Below are 25,182 nucleotides of genomic sequence, written 5' to 3' on the forward strand. Positions count from 1 at the left end.
TGAAATTTTTTTATTTTTCAACTCCAATTAGGCTAATCACTCGTTTGAGATAGAAAAAGTATATACTAAATCAATAAACGTAAATTTAATATTTGATTATGAAAGTAAATTGTTTTTGCTAATAACCTAGTTTTTTAAATATCAAAATTATTCTTGATGTTATGATTTGGTTTTGTTTATGACCCGGGTAACTAAACGTCCCTATCATATTTTATTAGTATTAGTATACTAGTCCGTCATTTTTGATTTGCATCAAAGAAGAATTGAGTTATTTTTAAGAAAATGATAATAAATAAAGAGCGATAATGAATTGTATTGATAAAACTAAAAGAGATTTAAAATATATTGATGAGATTAAAAAAAAAGGGGATGAGTTATTGACTAAAAATAAAAATGATTCAAATTAAGTAAGACAGACCAAAATGGAAAATAGTGCAAATTTAATGGGACGGAGAAAGTAATATTTATGAAATTCTTGAGTTTTAGGATAATGTAATTAATATTAGAATAATAATTTTTTATAATAATCAGGCTGAAATTGTTGTCATAAGATTTCAATTTGGAGTGAAATCTGAGATTAATTTTTTGGATTAAGTACACTAATTCTTATCTAATATGATTATTAATATCCACTATTTTTATTTTATGATGATCGATGTTAGTTAAGACTTCTGGTGGATCCCCGAACACCCTAGTTTGTATGAAATCCAGTCTAGTTAGTATACTGGGTTTATCTGCCACCCATTTTATTAAATCTAATTTTGCATAAATATATATTCTCATATTATGGATCGGAAACCATTTTTAGAAGTTTATTGTTTTCAGTGTATGACCTAAATTTACCCTAAGACTAATATTAAAATAATTCAACTTAAAATATTATCTTTAATATATGATCATATAGGATAAAGCGCGATCATAAATATAGCCCAAAATTGAAATTATATAAATAAAACATATTTCTGAAATCTTGTTAAGATTGAAGCCATCTTGAAATTCAATAAAAGATTATAATTTATGTTTCACAAAAGAAAAAAATATTTTTCATTGATATTACTATAATTAGTAATAAATTCAAGGTTATGTATGGTTTAGTGTACACTAAATTAGTGTGTATTAGTTTTAGACTTAGAGAGTATGATTTATTCTATTATTGAGTAGGCTAAAGGAAGGTGATGATAATGTAGAATAGATAACATACCATTTTGAAGTGCGCAGGATAAACTATTCTAATTTAACTCTATTTTAGACTTATCTTTAAAACAAAAGTTGTACGTATTGATCACTTTAATAGGGATGGTCATGCGTTGGGTCTAAATCTAATCCTAACGGATTTAGATTTATTAATTTTTTGTGGACACATATTCAGACTTGGACTTTTAGAATCTGAAAATTTTAATTTAAAACTGAATTTAAAGTCGCCGGAGATGAGTCTAAGGTCCTAAATGGATCTTGATTACCACAATGAGTATAAATTTTACTTAAATATTTTTACATTTTAAAGCTTTATTAATTCTACAATGAATCTATAAATTGTACTCTCTCTGTTTTTATTTGTTCTTCCCATTCACTTTTTACGCCGATCCCAATGCAAATTTAAATTAAAATAATTTTAATTGTGAGTTTTTAAAGTTATAAAAAATTGATATTCAAAAAATATTTATTGAGACCAATCTATCAAGATCCCACATGAATATGTCTTTTTATATAGATCGATTTAAAATTATAATCAAAATAGAACATATAAAAACGAAAGAAATTTATAAATCTAAATTGAATTCAAATAAATATACAAACTATAAGCATATAGATGCTTAAAACACATTAACGTCAAACAAATTTTTTGAAGAAAACATCAAACAAATTAAATACAACTTAAATATTCACTATACGTCTCTTCTTTAGGTTTTCAACATTGTCATTGTCTTTGACAAAAAATCATCAAAATTTACTAGTTTCTGCCTTAAGATATTTTCACGAATTTTAAATAAACTCAACTATTTTATCCATTTTATTTTGTTTGTTAATTTTGAAATTTATAATGTGAGAAATTTTAATATATTTTTTCATTGCTTTATAGAAGTTAAATATCTATTTATACAGTTTTCTTAGATTTTATATATATATATATATATATATATATATATATATATATATATATATATATATATATATATATATATATATAGAGAGAGAGAGAAAATTTTCAATATTTTTTAAGGATATATCATCATCATCCTACTCAATATATCCCGCTCATAGACAACTAAGGCCAGGGTCTGGGGAGGGAAAAACGGCGGCAACTTATACACATAAAGGAGAGCGCGACCAAAGGAGTCCCCGGCTCGAGGAAGATAAAGAGACGTGATTACACATTACGGCTATTGGTACTATTTATCGTTTAGGCTTATTTTATTTGTTGCAACTTGCACCTAATGTATACGCAAAAATATAGTCACGTACGATCTTATTTAAATCGTTTAATCGTATTATATGATGGTTTGACATTTGTGTAAACTCAATTCTTATTTTTCGCCACCCTTTTCATTTTATCGCCATCCTCCCAATGAAATTACAAATTTTCCCCTGGACTTAAAACTTGATTAACAAATGTAAATCGCACTTAATAACACTATTATCACTTTAAAAACATTAAATTTAAAGTTTGAACGTAATCCCGAACATTTTTATCGCGACTCTATACATATTGAATTTTCAGAGGCGTCCTTCTAGTATATATACGAATTCAAACACGGTACTATCTCTCTAAAAACTGTAACATCTCTCTAAAACTCTCTAAAAACACTACGTTAACTTAAACAAGCTAAAAGTGTACATCGAACAACAATGGCATACCAAAATGAGTATGATAATGATTCAGTAAGTAATTAATCGATTCGAAATTTTTCAAAAAAAAAAAAGTTTTCCAAAAGGTCCAGTCGCACAAAATGTGCCACCAGACATGGGTAGAGTCGCACTTTTTGTGCGACTCTACCTAGGTCTGGTCGCACATTTTGTGCGACTGGACCTTCTGGATTTTTTTTTTTGAAAAATTAATTCTTTTTATATATTATAATTATTTTTTAAGTTATTATTATTTATTAAATATTATAATAAATTATTTTATTTACACATATATTTATATATTTTTTGTGTTTACTTAAATTATTTATTTATGATATTTTAATTTATTATATTTTATATATGTATTTTATTACTAAAATTTTTTTATTTCATATTTTTGTATTGATATTGTTAATATATTGAAATTTGAATTATTAAACTAATTGATATTGTTAATAAATTAAATAGTTTAATCTTTTAATTATTATGAATACTTTTATATTTGCAGGACTTTGAAAACTTAGAGGATAATGTAGACTGCTCTGATAGATTCGTTAATGATAGAGAATTTGATTTTGTAGATGATTTACATGCTTGAGCCGATGAGATAGCACTAAGAATTGGTTTTCAATTTACACGTGCTTCATATAAACAAAAGGAAGGACGTTCTAGAATTAATTTTTACTTAAGATGTCACCGCTATGGTAATATAAGGGGTGATTTGCATAACTTAGACAATGCTGCCCGACCTGGTTCCAAAAGTAGGGCTTGTGGGTGTAAATTTATGATTTTAGGAAGTAATCGTAAACCAAGGGAAATACCTTGGACGGTAAGAGTGTTTCCTGGTGAAAAAGGAAGACATAACCACTCGTTCTTGGTGTACAAAGATGGTCAAATAAGAGTAAATAGAATGACTGTCGATATTAGGCAGCACATACGAGATCTCAGTGCAATTGGCATGCAACCAACGTTTATAATGACTTCAATTAGAAGGAATTTTCCTGATTTTTTTGCTAGTATGAATCAAATTTATAATGTAAAACAGTCAATAAGGAAAGAAGAGATGGATGGTAGGACTCTTCTTCAACACTCTCTATTAGAAGGAATTTTCCTGGCTTTTTTCCTAGTATCATCGTCACCTGAGCCAACCGTATCACTGCGCAGGCTAGTCCGGCGCTCAAAGAGACTACGCACATTGTCTAGGGTACTCGAATGTTGGGCCTGACTATGTCTGGCCGCCTGTTCCTGCCTGGCTCGCCTTGCAGACCCCGTAACCCCCCTCTCAGTAATCTTGGCTTAGAACTATTGCCGCTCAATAACCCTCTAAAAAAGCCTTTTCCTTTTCCTTGATTTCCAACCATTACTATAATTTTCATATTTTAATAAACTATTATTAAAAATTAAAAGTATAAAAAAATACATTAAGTTATATTCATTTTAATTATACTTACAATATTAATTTCATTTAAGTAAATTTAATAAACACTTACAATCATATAAATTATTAACAACTAAAATAATACACACATATAAACAAATAAATAATTATTATATTAATAAATAATTAAACAACTAAAATTTAATTAACAACTAAAATATAAAATTTTATTAACAATTATTATATGAAAAATTAATTAACAACGAAATTTTAATTAATATATTATTATTATATTAAAAAATAATTAAACATTTAAATAAATTATTTAAATTTAAAACTAATTATTATAATAACATTATCATAATATAATAATATATTAAAATAACATAATTTATTACAACATTTATTAAATAACAATAACTTAAAAATAAATTAATTAAACAAAATAAATAATATAATTCGAAATTCAAAAAAAAAAAATTTAAAAAAAAATACCAGTCGCACAATGAGTGCGACTGTACCTAGGTCGAGTCGTACAAAAAGTGCGACTCGACCTAGGTACAGTCGCACTTTTTGTGCGACTGGTATTATTTATTTTTTTTTTTGAATTTCGAATTACTATATTATTATTATATTAATAAATAATTAAACATTTAAATATATTATTTAAATTGAAAACTAATTATTATAACAACATTATCATAATATAATAATATATTAAAATAAAATAATTTAATACAACATTTATTAAATAACAATAACTTAAAAAATAAATTAATTAAACAAAAGAAATTTTATAATTTGAAATTCAAAAAAAAAAAATTATCCCTGTCGCACATTGTTCGACTGGTATTATGTGCGACTGGTATTTTTTTTTTTTTTTTTGAATTTCGAATTACTTTAAAATAGAAATTACCTCGAGTTTTTGTTAACGACTTCGATTCCAAAGCTTTAGCTCCGATTAATTTTATGTGTAGATTTTGTGTTTTTGGAAGTGATAAGAGTGTTATTGAGTGAGTTTGAAGCATTTTATAGAGGTTTTAAAATTTTTAAGTCCAAGGGCATTTTCATCATTTTATTAGGGGGTGACGATAATATGAAAAAGGTGACGATATATAATAATACCCTTGTGTAAAATGCAAATATAACTAAATGGAAGGATGGAGTACAATTAGGGTTGTTTAAATCTAACTCGACCCGAAAATCCGACCCGAAATCGAAAATTATTCGACCCGAAAAAATGTTAATTTTTTAGGTTTACCGAACCAGCATTATTCGAACCGATACTGAACTTCGAACCTTTTGATAACTGAAAAGGGAAAATTTGAACTCAAACTGCAGACGAATTTTATAACGGACATATAAACGTTAACCGATATTACCCGAACTCAACAGTGATCGACCCGAGTCAAATCCAACCTGAATTATCCACGTAACCGAATGCAACTTGACTAAAACCGATTAAGATCGAACTGTTTTTAACCCGAACTGATACAAACCCGAACCGATTATTAATCGAACTGTTATAAATTCGAATCAATTTTTCACCTAATTTCAGCAAATTAGGTCCAATTTCAGTTTTTTAATTATGATTTTTTGAATATTTGAAAACTAATTTCTAATATTAAAACATTGTAAACAAGATTATCCATAAATAAATAAGATTCCCCATGATATTGATATCAATTATAAACCAATAAGCACATTACAAAAACCTTAGAAACATACTGAAGTGGAACAATACAAAAACTTAGATGTTTTTTCAACACTTCAATCTAGACTTATCTTGCTTTCTATTGCTTTCTATTTACTCTTATGAGAAAAATAATGAAGGGCTAAGTTGTCCGTAACCGATTACTCGAAAAATAAAGTTCGAACCCGATTTGTGCCCGAAAAAACCGAACTAATGTTAGACCGATGACAACCCGAGCTCGATTGACACGCGACTCGAATTTCAACCGATAACAAACCAGTTTGTACCCGATAATGCGAACAGCCGTTGTTAAACCGACCCGGAACTAACCGATCTGACCCGAGTATGACCCGTTGTTGCATACAACCAAAAATTTACCAATTCGAAATCCGACCGAGCCGAATTACCCCCGTCCGAAACCGACTCGATGACCCAAATGAACACCTCTAACTACAATACATACGGCAAGTCAAGTACTACATTGACAGAATAAGCAATATTCAAACTTAAAAGTTGGAAATTGCCCAATGACATTTAAAGACAATTCGTTCATTGATGAATAGTCAAATTGGAAAAAATGTTGCAACTTGAAATGCCAATAAATTACAAGGCGTGAAAGGGTTGATATAGAATTTTAGCTAATGCTCTGAACCTGTTCTATTTAAGTCTCTCATTAGAAATAATCTGAATATAAAATTACTTATAATAAAAATGAATTTTTTGAAAAATAAATTAAAAATAATCTGAATATAAAATTTAATTCAAAAATAAAATTTAAAAATTTAGAAACAAAAATAAAAAAATCAATCCTTAGGACATGTGTACACCTATATATGAGCAATGGTCATGTGTATAGCCTAAAGTAATATTCTGTTGAATGAAAATTAATTTTAAAGTTCATCCCAAACATATATAGTTGAAGTTCAACGTAATATACTATTTATATCTAAAATTAAATATTAATGTATATAAAGACACTTATATCAAAAATGATGGACAATACATTTCTTGTTGGAGAGGCTAAGGATGAAGAGTAGAGGTCCTACAATAATAACAACAAAGGCTTTTAATATTGTAAGATAATCTCACTTTTGTTTTTTTGTGTATTTAAAGCAGTAATATCTTTAAAACGTGCTTTGACTTATGTTCCATCATATCCTTTGACAATTTGACAATTACTTTTTCCATTCCATTATACTTGCTTGCTATTAAGTGTGACATGTTATGTGAGAAAATATCACTATCAGTAACAAGTATTATGGGTACTTTTACTATCGTTTTTTTACTTTTTAATTAATTTTTAAAATATTTTTTATCTTCAATATGTCTAAATACGCATTATACAAAGTACATAAAATATGTAAATTAGTTATTTAAGACGAACCTAATTAAATTTCACACATATATTATATATATATATATATATATATATATATATATATATATATATATATATATATATATATATGTATATATATATATATCTCAAAAGCCTTAGTCAAAAAATTTTTCTCATAAGTGTAATATAGCTTGTAAATAATGTAAACATCTGGTAAATATTATAGAGTACTCCATCCATTCTTAAAAGATTGTTTATTATGGATTTTTAACGCATATTAAGGAAAGTAAAATCTTTGTAGTAAGCGGGTATTATTTTAATTTAATAGTACTGTGAAGTAATGTTTGTATTGGTATTATGAAAGAGAAAAGACATTTTAATTAAAGATAAAACAAAGAAAAAAGGAAATAATCATTGTCATAAATTTAGAGAGAGAATCGTACATAATTAACAAAACAACAATCTGTTTTGGTTTCAAAGGAGGCTTTCCTATTTCGAAAAGTTTTGGAGGTTAATTCCAAAAAAGGGAGGGAACTACATAAAATCAAGGGAAAAAAAAAAAGCAATTCATTGGGCAATTACAATTAACATGGATTAACAATTTAATGGAAGCTAATGACTGATTACCAAAACAGAAACCAACTGGACTTTACAAATTCTGCTGATGATGTATATAAACACAATAGCTTCATCACAATACCTCCATAACTCTACATTTTATGAGCTTCAAAATACAGGAGTGCTTGAACACAGTAGCTTTAAAAATCAGTCAATGAATAGCTTCAAAACTGGAGTGTTGTTTCAACACAGTAGCTTCAAAAAAACTACATCATTGTCTTATTCATGGCTTTAGGAAGTGAAGACGAAATTGAGGGGGCATGATACTTTGGATCAAGCCAATATGATCCTCAATCAAGCTTAGAATCAGAGCAAGAACCGGCAGTGATGGCAAAGCAACAAGGAGAATAACAAGACAATCATCATAAGCCAAGGCTCAGCAGTGAGATGATGCATTTAATCTTTCAAGAGATGCTCTTATTGAGAACAAGTGATTCACTACCTCATGGGACTTTCAAAAGGATTGCTAAATAATATAGTTATCATCATAGGACCATAAGAAACTCATGGAAAAGGGCAATGCAATCAAAAGAAACAAACAAATCATGCATCACTGATTCAAAATACAAAAATTGTGGAAGGAAGAGAGTTGTGGTGCCTCCAAACATTCTAGAGTCCAAACCAATGGGCGACCGTACATGTATAAGAGATGCTGCAAGTTGTTTAGACTTGGCACCATCGACAGCTTGGAGGTTGATAAAAAGAGGAGAAATAAAGGCACATTCAAATCCACTTCACACGACGTTAACCGATGCTAATAAAAGTGAGAAGGGTGGAGTGAATTTTGAGTCTTATCCAATATACAAGGGAATGTTTGATTTCATTCACATAGATGAGAAATGGTTTTACCTAACCAAAAAAACTCAACGAGTTTACCTTGCACACAAAGAGAAGATCTCGTACAGGGCAGCAAAGTCAATTGAGTTCATACCGAAGGTCATGTTCCTAGGGGTAGTTGCTAGGCCAAGATGGAGTCCACATGGTCAATGCACTTTTGATGAGAAAATAGGTATTTTTCCCTTCATTAACTGGGTGGCGGCCGTGAGGGACTCAAAGAATAAACCCAAGGGGTCAATTTAAATTTAGCCAACAAAATCAGTCACTCAAGATGTTTATAGGAACATGCTCATACAAAATCAACAAGCATCACAAACATTGGCAGAGAATGATGATGTGGCACAGACATCTGATGCAATGCACAAGCCTATGATCAAGCAATTGAAAAGACAAAAGGATGAACCATTGTGTGAACAAAGCCCCTCAGTTGTATTATGATTAATCATCATTATAAATGTTTCTTTAAGAATCTTAGGAGAAACAATTTTGCATAAACATTTTGAAATCAATGGTTAATGTACATGTTTGTTAGTGGCTTCATTTAATTAGTACACTATCAGTAAAAAAAAGCCCCTTGTTTCATCATAGAGGTTGTTAAACCTCTCATATTATAAACAATCATCACACAAGAATGAATGCCATTGAATATGCATATAACACAGTGAATTTAAAAGTTTAACAAAAGCTACTCAACCAAGAATTTAAAGTCACTTTTTCATATTATGAAATTTATAGAAACTCATGAACAAATATCATCATAGGGGCTTAACAAAACAAAAATTACACAGAATGTTCAACAGCAAACAGAAAACATAAACAAAGATCAACAGCAAACAGATTTCAAGCCCATAAGTCTTTTCCTTCCAACATCGAACAGAAAAAAAAAAACAAAGATCAATAGCAAACAAATAGCAAGTCATAAATCAGAAATCCCAAAGTCATACATCAGCAAACAATTTTCATAATTCTTCGAAAGTTCAAATGACATCCTACAGCCCAAAAGTCGAATTGTTCTCATGTAACATCCCTGAATTTTCGACCCTCTATAGGAACCAAAACCGTAAGGAAACGGAGGAATTTCGGGTGTCATATGTAAAATAAAATAAAAATAAAAATAAAGAAAAAGAAAATAAAAAAGGTAAAGTTTGATTGGTTTAATTAAAGGGATCATAGAAAAACTTCCAAACAAAATTGTGCGGAAATTTCGGCAGCATCTGCCTTAAAATCAGACGCACCAAAAGAAAATAAACGTGCACTAAAATATAATCAAAAAGAGGCAACATCGACTTGTAATAAACTATCACGGCGGAATGTTCATTGCCTAATCCTCTTTCGACATGCTAAGCATGGATCGTGGTCCCAAAGTAAACGCTTGAGTTTGAAGAAAGAAAAAGAACGTTAACTATTTACATCATACAAACCAAAAAAAACGCAGCGGAGATAACTTATACAAAAAAGAGGACATGTGCCTCAAACTCAAAACATAAACAACCTGAATGAAAATATACTATAGGTAAAGTCAAAACAATAAGATTATTGCACACTTCAAGACTCTTACTCATTCCCCCCGTATGCAATGCATAGAAGCTCCATCACCTGTAATGTCTATTCATGATGTCCCCGCTGCTCAACTTAAGATCATAGACTAACGCGTCATAGCAAGGCCATCAAAGACGAGCCATCAACTATGAAAACAAAAAATACACGTCAAAAAACTAACAACATGTTATATATGACCAACAATCAATATCCACATAACGAGATAAAGGAGGCATTCCACTATGTAAGTATTAACTCTAACTATTTCTCATTTCGATGAACTTCTCAATGCCTTCACCATTTCCTTCTCTTCTTTGATTTCATATATTCTCTTATGTGACAAGAGGCCACCATATTGGGGTTTGCAAGACCCATATGGCAACACCTCAGCCAAGGACGGTGACGACCATACTGGCGCCCAATGGCAAAGTATGATCATACCCCCGTACAGCGACCATATACAGATTATCCATGCCTCCGGGAACTAAACCAACTGGGGTACCAATCCAGTGGAGTCACAATAAACGACCAACTTAATATCTCATCAATAAAAGACTCATTCCTATTCATAAAACATAATTCAAAACTTATCTATAAGGAATCATTTTCATTCCATCTCATATAATTCAACATTCCACTCTCACGACATCAAAACCCATTCTCTACCATCTCTGCAAACCGATCCATACTTGAAACAATAACTTAATAATGTTTAATAGCAAATCATAGTCAACATAACTCATATAATATTGTTACGCAAAGAAAACATATTTAAGATGCATGCAAGAGTTAGCTACTGCATATACTTACCTGCAACTGCAAGATAATAAGTCGCAAAAATCACTTCGAAGGAGGTTCTTACCCCTCTCTATATGTCAAGTTGCTAGATTGTTGCTACTACATCGCTCTAATTGTTGATGATAAATTTCAAGAAAAAAACCTTTGGATAATATTTGACCTTATTAAGATGGGTTATAAAATGTTAAAACTCACATCGAGTTTTATATAACCATGATAAATATTTGCATGTAACATATATATTATTCAACTTATAAAGGAATAAAAAAAGTATTTTCTCATATAGTATATTGATAACTCCTAAAATAGCATCATAAAATAGCCTTAAGCGAATGAAAAGTGTTCAATTTCTATCAATTAATTAATATACATAGGTCATTCCCCCATATATATATATATATATATATATATATATATATATATATATATATATATATATATATATATATATATATATATATATATATATATATATATATATATTAGAATTTAAAAAGTTTTTGAAAAAATTTATAGGATCAAAATTGTTTTAGTTATATTCATGTTAAATTTTTTTTATGTAAATTGATGCTTAAAATAGTAAATTATTTTATTTTGATGTTGTTAAATGCTAAAAATAATATCGATTGTTCATGAATAATTAAAAATTATGTTTAATAAATTATTTATTCTTTTCAAATAAAAATGCCTGTTTTGAAAAGTTCAACAAGTAAATTGGAGTTGTTTTTACATGAATTTACCTTGAATTGCTTTCATATTGTTTAAATTGTGCACATTTCTCAATCTTATGATTTCATGCTGTTTGAATTGCTTAATACAAGTAAATATTTTATTCTTTTCAAATAAAAATGCCCAATTTGAAAAGTTCAATTGTTTTTGCATGAATTTAACTTGAATTGCCTTCATGTTGTTTGAATTGCGCGTATTTCTCAATCATATGATTCTTATTGCTCAAGTAATCTGAACAAAAGTGTACCCAATTTCATATTTTAAATGTATAAGTTTAATATTTTTATCAATTTGATTAATTAGTATGAAAATTGTGAATTGTTATGATTATCAACTAAAAGCCCATCAACTCATTTTCCTCCCAGGCAAATTCTTAATTAAAACAGTCTCACTATGAGACGACTTAGAACCTGTTCTCTTTAACTTATTTTTTGAACTTATTAATTATTTTTATTGAAATCAAATCAGATCAGATCAATTCAGATCAGATCAAAAAATTTCAGATCAAATCAGACCAGATCAAAAATCAAATCAAATCATGATTACTTAATAATAATAATAATAATAATATTATTATTATTATTATTATTATTATTATTATTATTATTATTATTATTATTTTAGGTTTTATTAATTATTATTTCCAATTAATAATATTAATAATAATAGTAATAGTAATAATAATAATAAATAATACTAACTTATTATTGAATTAATTAATTAATTAAATAATAATAATAATAATAATAATAATAATAATAATTAATATTATTATTATTATTATTATTATTATTATTATTATTATTATTATTATTATTACTACTACTACTACTAGTAGTAGTACTAGTACTAATAATATACTTAATTAATAAAATAATTAATAAATAAATATCTAAATAATAATTTTAATAATATAAACAATGTAATAATATTATTATATTAATTAATTCATTAATTAATAATATTTTTTAATTAGATACTACTACTACTACAACTAATAATAATAATAATAATAATAATAATAATAATAATAATAATAATAACTTTATGAAACCAAATCAGAATAGATCAAATCAGACCAAATCAGAGCAGATCAGAAATATTCAGATCAAATCAGACCAGATCAGATCAGACCTTAATAATTCAGATCAGATCCAATCAGATTAGGCGAAGAGAATAGGCCCTTAATATTGGCTGGCCTAATTTTTATTTTCTTAAAATTTAATAAAAAAACAGCTTTTATTTAGTTAACTATTATGTAAGTTTAATTTTGGATTGCTTGTATGAGCTCGTTTCACAATAAGACGGTCTAATACAAGACAAACTGTTCCCCCAAAATTTCATATGTACAATTACAATCATTAATTAGTTACATATTAATTAATTACTCCTAGTCTAATTTAAAATTAATCAATCATCATTTAATCAATCAAACAATCATCGATACATTTTTTAAAGGTCTATTGATTCAAATAATTAATCAATCAAACAATCATTAATTAGTACATTTAACTCTAAATCTTTATAATTACAAATAAACAATGTCACTTTTGCGAAGCAGAAAAATATCAAATTATTGAGTGTAAAGGTCAAAGTATTCCAAATAAAAAATCAAAAAAGTAAAAATTAAATAAATAATTTAATTATTGAGTGTTCGCAATTGATGATCCATTCAATTCAATTGAATACTAAACTTTAACAAATATTTAAATAAACAACTTAAATTCAAATGTTTTACCCATTTTAATTTAAATAACTAAAATTTCTCATGTTAGGAGCTGGGCATATTTGAAATTTGCGTACTCCATTCTTGTCCTTTGGCACATCCTCCACGTTTCATAGTCCATAATATGACTGACTACATTCCATGACTTTGTATATTCTTATTATGTCAGAACTCAGAACTTAAATAATCGTGAAATGGTAAATCGATTTTGACGGCATTGAATATATTATATTAAGACTTACATTTCTCTCACCCAACCAAAGTTTAGTTAATTAATGGTGGAACTTTAAAGTCTTTAAGATATTTTATTACGACACTTTATGAGAGCCATGACCTTCTCATACACCATATTAAACAATCTATTATTTAAAATAAATAAACAAAAATTTATAATAGCTCTTTTCGCTAAAAGTACAGATTTAATAAATATCTATCTTATATATAATACTAAATATTCCTTTTAAAATGAAGAAAGATACACTATAAAATACGAAGAATATTAGTGACGGCACATAGTATCGGCCTTTAGATGCTAAATCGTCCAGGTGACGACCTTTTGTCGTATCGTTAAATAAGTGAACGCTAAACAAAATATAAAGTTAATAGGTCGTCTAAATGAGCGACTACCCTGGCGACCACCTTTTCCATCACCTTGAATATAGTGCATACTTTTTAATTGTTAATTTATTATTATTGTTATTATAAATATTAATATTATTTATTATGAATATTAATAATATTTATTTTTATTTTCATAATACACATTATGTTTATTATTTATTTTATAATAAATTTTAATATTATTTTTTGATTTATTTATTAATTTATTCTTGAATATTAAATGTTATATTAATTTTATATCTATTCAATTTTAAACATATTTTAATAGTATTTATTATATTTAAATTAATTGATATAAATAATAAAAATTTAAACAAAAATTTTTTCTTTGATTTGTTATTATTTTTAACAATGAATTGTTCTTGAAAAATCCAAAATAAGGAAAATTCTTGAGCGAAAGAAAGATAAATGTTAAAGAATTCAAAATGAGAGATGAGAAATCAGAAATAAAATATGAGAAATCAGAATTAAAGTTGCAAATGGAGAGATGGACTCTTTTTATTGACAATGTTTGGACCTAGTTCGTCATTATTTTTTCAAAAAAAAAATATTTGAAATAAAAAATTTAAAAATACTAAAAAATAACAAAAGATGACGACAACCTGGCTACTGTCAGATCGTCGCCTCTATTGGCGACGGTCTGGAGCCGTAGCCAGATCGTCGCTAATTTAAAAAATGAATAAATAAAATCTTTAAAATTGAGTAACGATTTGCCGGCAGTCGCCAAACCGTCGCCATTTTGACGTTTAGAAGTACAAAACGTTTTGTCGTTGTCATTTTCTAAAAAAAGGCGACTAATATTTGTTAGTCACCTTTTGACCATCACAATTTTAATATTATTTTTAGTGAATGAAATTCAAACTCGTAATTCTTTTGTCACGCGTTGGCCTCCATACCATTTCAAAACCGACTCAAAGTTGTATCAATTACTTATTGCATAAAAAAAACAACTAGTCTCTTGAGAGACCGTCTCTTTGAGAGACGTATCTCAAGCCCAACCCATTAAAAATTAATGTCTACTTACTGTATTCTTAATGCCTACTTACATTATCCTCAAAGCTTACTTACCGTATTTTTAGTGTCTACTTTTAATATCTTAAATATCTACTTAGATCATTCTTAATGCCTACTTACAATATTTTATAAAAATATATAATGGGTTGACTTAATAGAAATGATCTCTTAAAAAGACCATCTCTCACAAGAATTTGTGTAAAACAAAACCACGACTAATTACCGCATCTGTGATCATCGTACACTAATCTTTACTAATTATACTTTTATTCCCACCTAACACATTAATTTCTTCAAAGTTCATCGAGCAGTCAAGCTGGACTTTATCAGTCTTTATTTTACTCCTGTTTAATTAATTGGGGTTAGTACTAACGCAAATGCAGTATATATAGCACCCCAAGGATATTTATTTTTCCATCAAAGCAAACAAATCTTAAGGTTAAATCTTTAGTTTCTGATATTTTGAGGAAACTAAGAAAACCTTAAGATATATCTTTTGCTCTTTCCTGCAATAGGTATACCTTATTCTTCCTCATTCTTGACTAGTCGATATCCATTCAATCCTGACAAAATCCTGACTATAACTTTTATAATCACGGGATATATTGAGCAAGGTTGTTTCTGATCTTAGGCAAAGTAAATATTTGCCTAGGACTCAGAGCTAGAATGAGGCTTAATATCAACAATTTTGTCATGTAGGATGTTGAATACCATTTGTAAAATTGTAGTTTTATTTTTTTTCAAACATCCATTATAAACCGAAATCGACCCTCTATCAAAAGGCTCATTTCTTTCATTTTACTTAGGGCCTGTAAAATATCAAAAACGACACTGATACCAAATATGATCATAAGCGATTATCTAATTATTTGTCTGTGAATTTTATTATTATTATTATTATTATTATTATTTTTTTCTTACGATAAATATTTTTTTTCATGGTTTGTTGTAATGATAACAGGTCAATGGAAAGCATGTTGATGGTAACGTTGGCATTAGGATTATTGCCGGTTGTAGGGTTGTTATTATGGTGGTGGAATGAGATATGGTATGTGTGGCCCATTGAAGCAAGACTACGACGCTCGAAATCCGAGACTGCACTACCACCTGGTTATTTGGGCCTCCCTTTTCTCGGCGAGACTCTTCCATTTCAATGGTTTTTCAACGTCGTTCGTCGACCAGATGATTTTATTAAAAATAAAATAAAAAAGTACGTTATTATACAACATATTTTAATATAATGTTCTTTTTACGTCCTTTAATATGAAACATATGAGAATATTTGGCTATTATGGTCATTCCATATAATAAAATTAATTAATAAAATGCATATTTGTTAAACTTTAGTCTTATGTTTGCGGTTATTTCCATCAAAATATAGAGTAATTACCAAAAGTCAAATGATTGATGAATATGATATAAATTAAAATGATTGATAAATAGTATTAAAAGTTAAATGAAACACTTAGATTTAATAGGAGGTTGTATTATTTAAGAGTGTCATGTATTGTTGATTTCTCATTGTAGGTATGGAGAAAATGTGGGTGTTTACAGAACCCATCTGTATGGAGCTCCAAGCATCATAGTATGTGCTTCGTCTCTATGCAAACATATTCTCAACTCTGGTGAAAATTTCAAGGCGGAATGGCCAACACATAAAGTTGTAGGACGTAATTCAGTTATATCAATTGAAGGCGAACGTCATGATATCATCAAGAGTTTAGTTGTGAATTGCTTCTCTCGCCCAGATGCACTTGCTTGGGTTATGCAAAAAGTTCAACCTTGTATTGTTTCTACTCTTCAAACCTGGTCTCAAAAGCCAAATATCAAATCTTTCTATGAACTTAAGAAGGTGATTTATTTAACTATTAATTAATTACTCTTTTAAATTTTAGAATTTATAACAAATTTTGGGGCCTCAACCATTGGCTTAATTAAGTTTTTGGTTGAGTTGTTTCATTGATATGGTATCAGAGCCATCGTGACAAGAGGTCATAGGTTTGAATCACAACCATGAACCACCTCTTATTAAAAGTGAAATACTTAACGCTGCGTATGAAGAGGATACAATATGTGCTACATCCACATTTCTAGCTTAAAAAGCTTTTGTATGATGGTGCGTGTTAGAGTATATAATATATTTTGAGAACTCAACCATAAAGTTAAAAGCTTTTGGTTTAGTTGGTTTTAATAACATTAAATTTCAGATAAATATATTTTACGTTTTCGTTCAAAAGACCAATCAACACTTATCCACTGTACGTATTTTTTTATCATCACAGGCTACACTTGACTGCACCTTGAGATATGTTGTTGGTTTTGAATATAATGCCAATCAAATAGAAGATCTTGCTAAGGCATATGAGAGTTTGAATTTAGGCTTTAGAGCCACGCCAATACACATCCCCGGGACAACTTATTATCATGCCCTCCAGGTGAATATATAATTCTTTCTTGGTTATTTATTTAACATCAATTTTTTACTTTTATTGTAATAACTCATGAAAATTAAAATTCATATGTACTTTAGTGTCGAAAGAAGATTGTTAAGATCTTCAAGGACGAGATCGATAGGAGAAGGGCAATTGGAAACAACATTGATGGAACGAAAGAAGAAAGTGTTGGTGATTTAATGGATGCATTGATGAAAACCAAGAATATTGAAGGAAAACATTTGAAAGATGAAGAAGTGTTGGACAATGTTGTAAACTCTATCCTTCTTGGTCATATCTCTAGTGCATATGCGGTGACATGGTGCCATTATTTCTTAGCAAAGTCCCCTACTGTTCTTGAAAAACTTCGAGTAATTTACTCTTCCCTTTAAGTTCCTTTCATATCTATATAATAATTCACATGTGATCCGACATTGAATAATTAGAAAGAGATTAACTAACATATAAGCTTGATGGACTACTCCTCTTATAACAAATTGGTTTTAAGATGACTCATCATCAGATTTGTATGCAGTTAACTCTTCTTTTATGTGGGTCTTGATTTACACAGGCCTAATGACAGATTTATTGAGTAAAACAATAATATTTCATGATCTAATTTTTTAAATTTTGATTATTGGTTTATGTATATAGCAAGAAAACAAGGCCCTTTTAGAGGAGAAGAATGGCGAGACAATTACAAATGGAGATATTCAGAAGCTCAAATATACAAACAAGGTTGTCGAAGAAGTACTTAGGATGGCAAATCTTTCTGGATTTCTCTTTAGGAGAGTTATGGAAGATGCTGAATTCAAAGGTATATTTTAAAACATATTCTCCTTGTTTTAATTTTTTGTTACATGCACTTTGACTAAAAAGCTCTAAAATGTTAATTAAAGTGTAACCAATAAATTAAAAGGAGGGAGTAAATATTATAGTCACACGGTTTTAGATTACATGTTTTGCAATACTTCTTGATATTAAGGAAATTAGCATACATATGTATGTGCAGGTTACTTAATCCCCAAAGGTTGGAGGGTAATGGTGTGGCTTAGACAGCTTCATAATGATCCAACAAATTTTGATGATCCAATGTGCTTTAATCCAGATAGATGGGATGTAAGTTCTTTAGTGCATAAGTTACTTTATAACGACTAAACTAATTTTAGAACATCATATTTTCTAAATATGAATATATACAAACCTAAGCATCGGCTATAACTACTTAATATTTTTAATATATAATATAAATATCAATATATATATATATATATATATATATATATATATATATATATATATATATGAAAAACTAATATCTAATGACGCTTCTTATTATTTCTATTTTTTTGCTTCTAATGTGTAATATGAACAGCCTTATAATATGTTTTATACTCTAACATGCTTACGTATATTCGATGTACGTATTTAAAGTTAAAAATATTTTTTTTGTTCAAACACTTAAAAATTGAATATCCTTTTGTAATTGATAAGGATCAAATTTAGCTTTGCGCAGATTTGAAATCACTGCACACCAACCAAATCTAAAAGATTTATATTTTCAATGCCAAATTTTGAATTTTCAACTCCTTGCTCAAAATAATAATAATTATTAATAAAATTTCTACATTGATCTACTCTAATAAACTAATAATTGTCAAAAGTCTGCTTTTGGAAATTCATGCAATATTTCAATTTCTATACTTATCATTATTAATTAATTAATCTTATTTTGTAGACACGTCCTAAGCATGGTACTTACCTTCCATTTGGTGGAGGCTTGAGATTTTGTCCAGGAAGCATGATTATTAGGCTCATCATGGCCCTTTTCATCCATCATTTGGCCATTGGATACAAGTAAGTCCTTTGCGCTAATTAAAAAGCGTAAAAAAAATTTATTCAACTAAAAACTTAAACTTATGATTAAAGTTTTATAATATATACATACTCTGGGCCGGTTTTATAAGAGGGCAAGAGGGATTATGCCCCGAGCCCATCCAAAAAATAGAAAAATGATGCTTTAATATTTAATGGTTAGGGGCCTATAATAGTATATTTAGTAATTAGAGGCCCATAATTAATGTTTCACCCAGGACCTCTCAAATCATAGGGCTCGTTCTATCATCCTCCCTCATACGAAAACCTTTTGTTTCAGAATTGTAGATGCAACATATGTCCTTTTCATACATAATATTAAATATTCCACTGAAATGAGACGTGAATTAGATCATATTCAAACTAATAACCATTTTGTCACGTTAATTTCTAATACCATGTCAAAACACCAACTCAATCAGAAGTGCAAGCTTATGGTTGAAGTTTCAGAATATATTAGCATATCTATCAGAAAGCGATATAATTCATTCTTAATAGCATTATTTCATTGAAATTAATCGTGGACGTTTTGCAGGTGGGAAATGTTGAATCCTAATGTCCCAATCTCTTATCTATCACACCCTCTGCCAGCTGACGGCCTTGAGATTTCGATGAAAAAACTTGAAGCTTGATTATCCAACAATGAAAGTCAATAAATGTATGTGTGCGTGGAAGCAATATGTAGCAAATAAGTAATCTGGGTTTAGTAACAAGTATGTGTCATACATATTAATAAATTGTAATATATATACATTTCGATTATAATAAAATAAATTACGAATCTGTACTTTTATTATATTTAATAATTCCCTCTTGAACTCATTATTATTCATAACTATTACTATTATTTATAAAGAAACCTTGTTAGAATTTCCTATTTACTTTTAAACTATTGATATAATCAACATATTGGTCATTACAAAAATATTTACACCTATTTTTTAAATATGATTTTCTGATATCTACTTTTTTACTTTTTTCATAAAATGTAACTTGTATTTGTCACTTATTACTCCGTCACAGAGAAAATTAATTGTCTGGGAACATGTGAAAAAGAAGATAAAATTGTATTGTTGATGAAATTAAATAAAATTAAAATGTATAAATGCAATAAAATAAAGCGATGGGCCCATTTTTAAATAGGATTATGATGTAGAATTTAGTGATACAATTAAAAGTAGTAAATAAGGTAAATAAAAAATTTATGAAACAGAAGTATACTCAATTGTAATTCTTAAAATAAAATTATTTTGCACCCTTAATTTCTATTTTTTCGCCCCAATTTATTTATTAAAATAAAGTGGAAAAGCTTATGAGCATGTTGGAATGTATCATGTATATTGTATACTACATACTTAAGTAAAGTTAAAAAGATGCAAGGTATTACATATTGTCTTACACGTTCAACAATGACGACAATGGAAAACACAATACAACTTGAACAAAAAACTTGAATCAAAATTAAATAAAATAGGCAAAGCTCTAACGGTTCGCTTGGTTATTGATATTAAAAGATAGTATCGAGAATGACTTGCATGTAAATTATATGAAATGTGTCATGTCGTTACTATGGTAATGAAATTTTGATCATAAAAAAATTGTTTATAATTTTCCATTACTATATAATATCACATGCATTTCTAAATGTTAATTCATATCAGAATGAATTCTGTGAAGAAAATAAGATGATTGAAGGAGAACTAGCATATACCATTAAAACTGTCAAGATATTTTCATATCAAAATTACATTAATTTTTCAATATCATTTTCACCATTGGCGATGATAAAGAGATGGAATGGAGAACAACGAGAGACACTTGGTGCCCCGTAAGTAAGTCTCTATCCTTAAAGGGTATTTGGGGTGTATATCCACTTTGTTCAATACTCAAACATTAACACACCACTCAAATCTATAAACACTTCGCTTACTTATTTGATAAGGATTGGATAACCACCAAAATAACCAAAGAGGAATCGATGTAAAAGATTAATTTTTGATCGAACGAAGAATCATGTAAATAGAAAATCAGATTGTTTTGATTGTACAAAGGAAAATGAGTAGTGATGCTCAATATTAGAGCTGTTCAACTGGCGGCATCGGGGCGGATCGGGTCAGGTAAAAAAAATCCCAAATAATGCCAAAAAGCTAAGCCTAAAGTTAATGACAATAATTAACAATTAATTCTATGAAATTATACATGCATTACCTTTCTAATTTAGTTGTCCACAGCTTAGAGTGTGTTTGGATTGAAAGAAATTGAGGGATGTGAAGAAATGAAGAATCTTATTTAGATAATAAAATGAGAGGGAAGGGATTTGGAGGCGAGGGATTTGGAGGGAAAATATAAAAAAGTTTTATTAAAAATATAATCTCTTTTAAGGGGTCGCTTGGATTGAGTATAAATATTTAAGGGGTAGAAAAAGTTAAACTAGTGAAATAAAGGTAAGTAGAGGTGCAAATGAACTAATTAAAATACTTGTGAAAGATGTAGAAGGAAAGTAAAGTAAAAAAAGATGAATAAAAAAGAATAATGATTCTCTTCATTTGAAGTATAGTATTCCCTCATCCTCCCTAAGGTAAATTTATACTCCTAATATGAGGGAAATAATTGTTGTTTTATCCATTTTTATTACCTTCTAACAAATTCTTCCACATTTCTAATAATCAAATTCTTTTAAACTTCTATCTAATTTACTTTATTTTTCTACTTTGACTTTTATTTATCTCTTAAATATTTACACTTAATTCAAACGACCCCTAAAGCGGAAAGATTTGCAAGGAAAACACCTATTTTTCTTTTTTTCCTTCTCTTCCCTTCTAAACACACAAGATACACTCTCCCTCCTTACTCCTCTCCTTATTTTCTCTTCCTTTTCTTTCTCTTCTAATTTGCTTTTCAAACATAGTAATAATATCTATCCTCATCTTTACGAAGCAAATATAACATAATAGTCGATCAATCAATTTATACATAGTGCAACATAAACATCCAATAGAACAAAAAATAATACAAAATAACGTAAAAAATATTTATAGAAAAATCAAAAACAAATACCTTATATCATCTCATCACATAATCTGAGAAAGACAGATATTTACTCCAACCGAACATAACAATCTAATCAAGTCTCCCTTTGTGAATGGGTCCTCCAAAATCCAGTAAACTTAGAAGCCATCTCATTCTCAAGTCTAACCAAATCCTCATCCATTATTTTACTCCCACCAATCAGAAAAGTTACCTCCTGACCCTCACGAATAATTTTAATAGTTCTTTCTAATTCGGGTATACCCCATTTAAATTTATATTCTTCACTTACTATATTTGTAGGATCATGATGTAAAGGAAACAACCCTTTCTTAGCTAATTCCCTTCTTCTATGTCTCTTTAATGCCTTACGACAAAGCCTTTTAGGCATCTTGAACATGACAAGAGTCAATAAATTTGCAGCCGTGTAAGGAAAACAACACCAAACCGTCGCACAATCTGCGGTTACTCCACCGGCTACCTCCGCAATTCTCTTTGGATTAGATGATCCCATTGAGGATGGTGTTGGGTGGACTATGATTTTTCTTCTATATATCATTGGATCATTAACATTTTCTTTTTTTCCCATTGATTTTTAGTATTTATTTATTTATTTATTTATTTATTGATTAATTTTCCTTTGGAATGTTAAATAAATTAATATAAGAATGATTTAAAAGAAAGTTAAGGATTTTTTTATTGAAAAATATTTAGGTTTTATTAATTTATTTTGTGAAACTAAATAAAATTATATTTATATAAGAATGATAAAAAAGAAAATTAAAGATTTTTTATTGAAAAATATTTAGCTTTCATTCTTTTTTGAGAATTTTATAAGTGGTTTGTTTGTTATTTGAATTTAGAAATAAATTTATAAATTTATGTAAGAATGATGAAAAAGAAAATTAAAGATTTTTTATTGAAATGTTTTTAGGTTTTGTTAATTCTCATTTGAAAATGTAAGTAGTTTGTTTATTTTGAATTTAGGGAAATAAGGAAATATTTCATTAACAAACACTTAATTTACACATCTTTTGAATATTAAGATTAAGATCAAAATTAAGATATCTTTAGATGAAAATTAGTTTATATATTTATTAATTTTTCTTTGTAATACTAAATAAATTTATAGGTGTATAAGAATGAAAAAGAAAATTAAAGATTTTTTATTCAAAAATATTTAGCTTTCTTTTTATTTTGAAAATATAAGGAGTTTGTTTATTTGGAATTTAGAGAAATAAGAAAATATTTCATGAACAAATTAAACAATTAATTTACAAGGGGATCTAAAGGTAGATCCACTTGTAAGTAAGAAAGAAATTAATTAGCTTCTTATGTTAATTAGATAGGGCCATGAGGTTAGGAAAGAAAAAATAGATATGTGCACGGTTGTGTTTGTATGGGTAAATAACTAAATACCAACAACAAAATAGAAAATAAATTAAGAAAAATGAGAAAATGATGGAACAATTATAGTAATTATGGTCTTTTTGGGCAAGTCACCCGTAAATTAAGGATTATCTTTATATTATATTCTTTAGAAAGGTGTTTTCTCTATTTATGGTAATTAATTAACTTAATATATTCGGACATTTTAAAAAAATGATTTTTCTAATTTACACACCAGGTATATATTTTTAGACAATAAAATTGATAATCATTTGGAATTTCATTTAGATATTCTCTAAAATATTATGTCACATTTACCTATTTTAATAGATATATTCAATTAAATTCAAACTAATTACCAAATTTATTGTCTAAATTTATGCACTAGATGCATAAATTAAAAAATTATTAAAAAATTATAATTAGGTTCTAAAAAAAGAAATATTAGTTATTTTTATGCATGAAATAGAAATTATTCTTTGAAAACGTTTGTGATATATACTTGTGTTATGCTAAGTTTTTGAGAAAAATATAATGTGCATAATTTTTTTTAATATTGGTTAATATAATTGGTTATGTAAAATAAAAAATAGATATTTTGAGTCATATTGAAAGCATCATAAACATAATATAAATGACTATTTTATTATACTATTATAAAAAAATAACTATATAGACAGATTGAAATTATTACTCAATTAAATTAAAATAGGATAGTGGTCGCCATTTGTAAAATAAAAGGCAATTGATTGAAATATGTTTCAACATTAATTATTTATGTATAATGTTGTTATTATATGTCTTAATCTTAAATATAATAGGCAGCCATTTTCCTCACTATTAGGCTTGACCCTACGATAATATATGTGAAGTATTATAGTACTACATAATAATTGTCTTTTGTTTATGTAATACTCATATTGAATATATACATTTTAAGTCTCACATTAAAAAAATAGAACTCTAAATTAATTCTTGTATAAAATAATAGTCTTTTGTTATAGGGTTGACTAAGTGAAAATATAACTATATGAGTCTAATCTAACATCCGAAAAAATTGATATTTAAGTACTTTCTCCGCTCTTTTAAGTTTTTCCACCTTACTATAATGAGTAGCTTTATAAGTTTTCTACTTTAGAATACTTTCCATTTTTGGAAAGTTTTTTTCCCACTTTTACCCCTTAAAAACCCCCCTTTCCTCTTTTTGTAACCGGTATTATACTTAAATCTTATTTATTTTTGGGCGTTGTGTAATTCATTATTACACCCTATTAACTACTCCTTTTCCTTTCTCCTTTTACACGGTTTTTTCTCTCTCTTCTG

General features: G+C 28.0%; 2 protein-coding genes across 2 annotated transcripts; one reads left to right on the forward strand and one right to left on the reverse strand.

Annotated features, from left to right (window-relative positions):
- The first annotated feature begins 15,537 nt into the window (after positions 1–15,537).
- Positions 15,538–20,313, forward strand: LOC130825201 (ent-kaurenoic acid oxidase 1-like). Its single transcript, XM_057690313.1, has 9 exons — positions 15,538–15,651; positions 16,098–16,346; positions 16,664–16,988; positions 17,419–17,571; positions 17,667–17,939; positions 18,223–18,385; positions 18,581–18,687; positions 19,307–19,425; positions 19,979–20,313. The coding sequence occupies exons 2-9, from the start codon at positions 16,102–16,104 to the stop codon at positions 20,073–20,075; spliced, it is 1,482 nt and encodes a 493-aa protein (XP_057546296.1). The 5' UTR covers positions 15,538–15,651; positions 16,098–16,101; the 3' UTR covers positions 20,076–20,313.
- Positions 20,314–22,567: 2,254 nt separating this feature from the next.
- On the reverse strand, positions 22,568–22,984 carry LOC130824796 (uncharacterized). The gene has a single exon (XM_057689812.1). It carries the CDS (start codon positions 22,982–22,984, stop codon positions 22,568–22,570), a length of 417 nt encoding a protein of 138 aa, XP_057545795.1.
- Between the last annotated feature and the right edge of the window lie 2,198 nt (positions 22,985–25,182).

This window comes from Amaranthus tricolor, chromosome 10 (genome assembly GCF_026212465.1).
Source record: "Amaranthus tricolor cultivar Red isolate AtriRed21 chromosome 10, ASM2621246v1, whole genome shotgun sequence".
NCBI classification, from domain to species: Eukaryota; Viridiplantae; Streptophyta; class Magnoliopsida; order Caryophyllales; family Amaranthaceae; genus Amaranthus; species Amaranthus tricolor.

Excerpts from the sequence above, each read along its gene's own strand:
- LOC130825201 (XM_057690313.1), top strand. The coding sequence starts at position 16,102 with ATGGAAAGCATGTTGATGGTAACGTTGGCATTAGGATTATTGCCGGTT. Across the intron at positions 16,989-17,418 it reads CTTTCTATGAACTTAAGAAG|GCTACACTTGACTGCACCTT; the intron begins GTGATTTATTTA and ends TTATCATCACAG. Across the intron at positions 17,940-18,222 it reads CTGTTCTTGAAAAACTTCGA|CAAGAAAACAAGGCCCTTTT; the intron begins GTAATTTACTCT and ends TTATGTATATAG.
- LOC130824796 (XM_057689812.1), bottom strand. The coding sequence starts at position 22,984 with ATGGGATCATCTAATCCAAAGAGAATTGCGGAGGTAGCCGGTGGAGTA.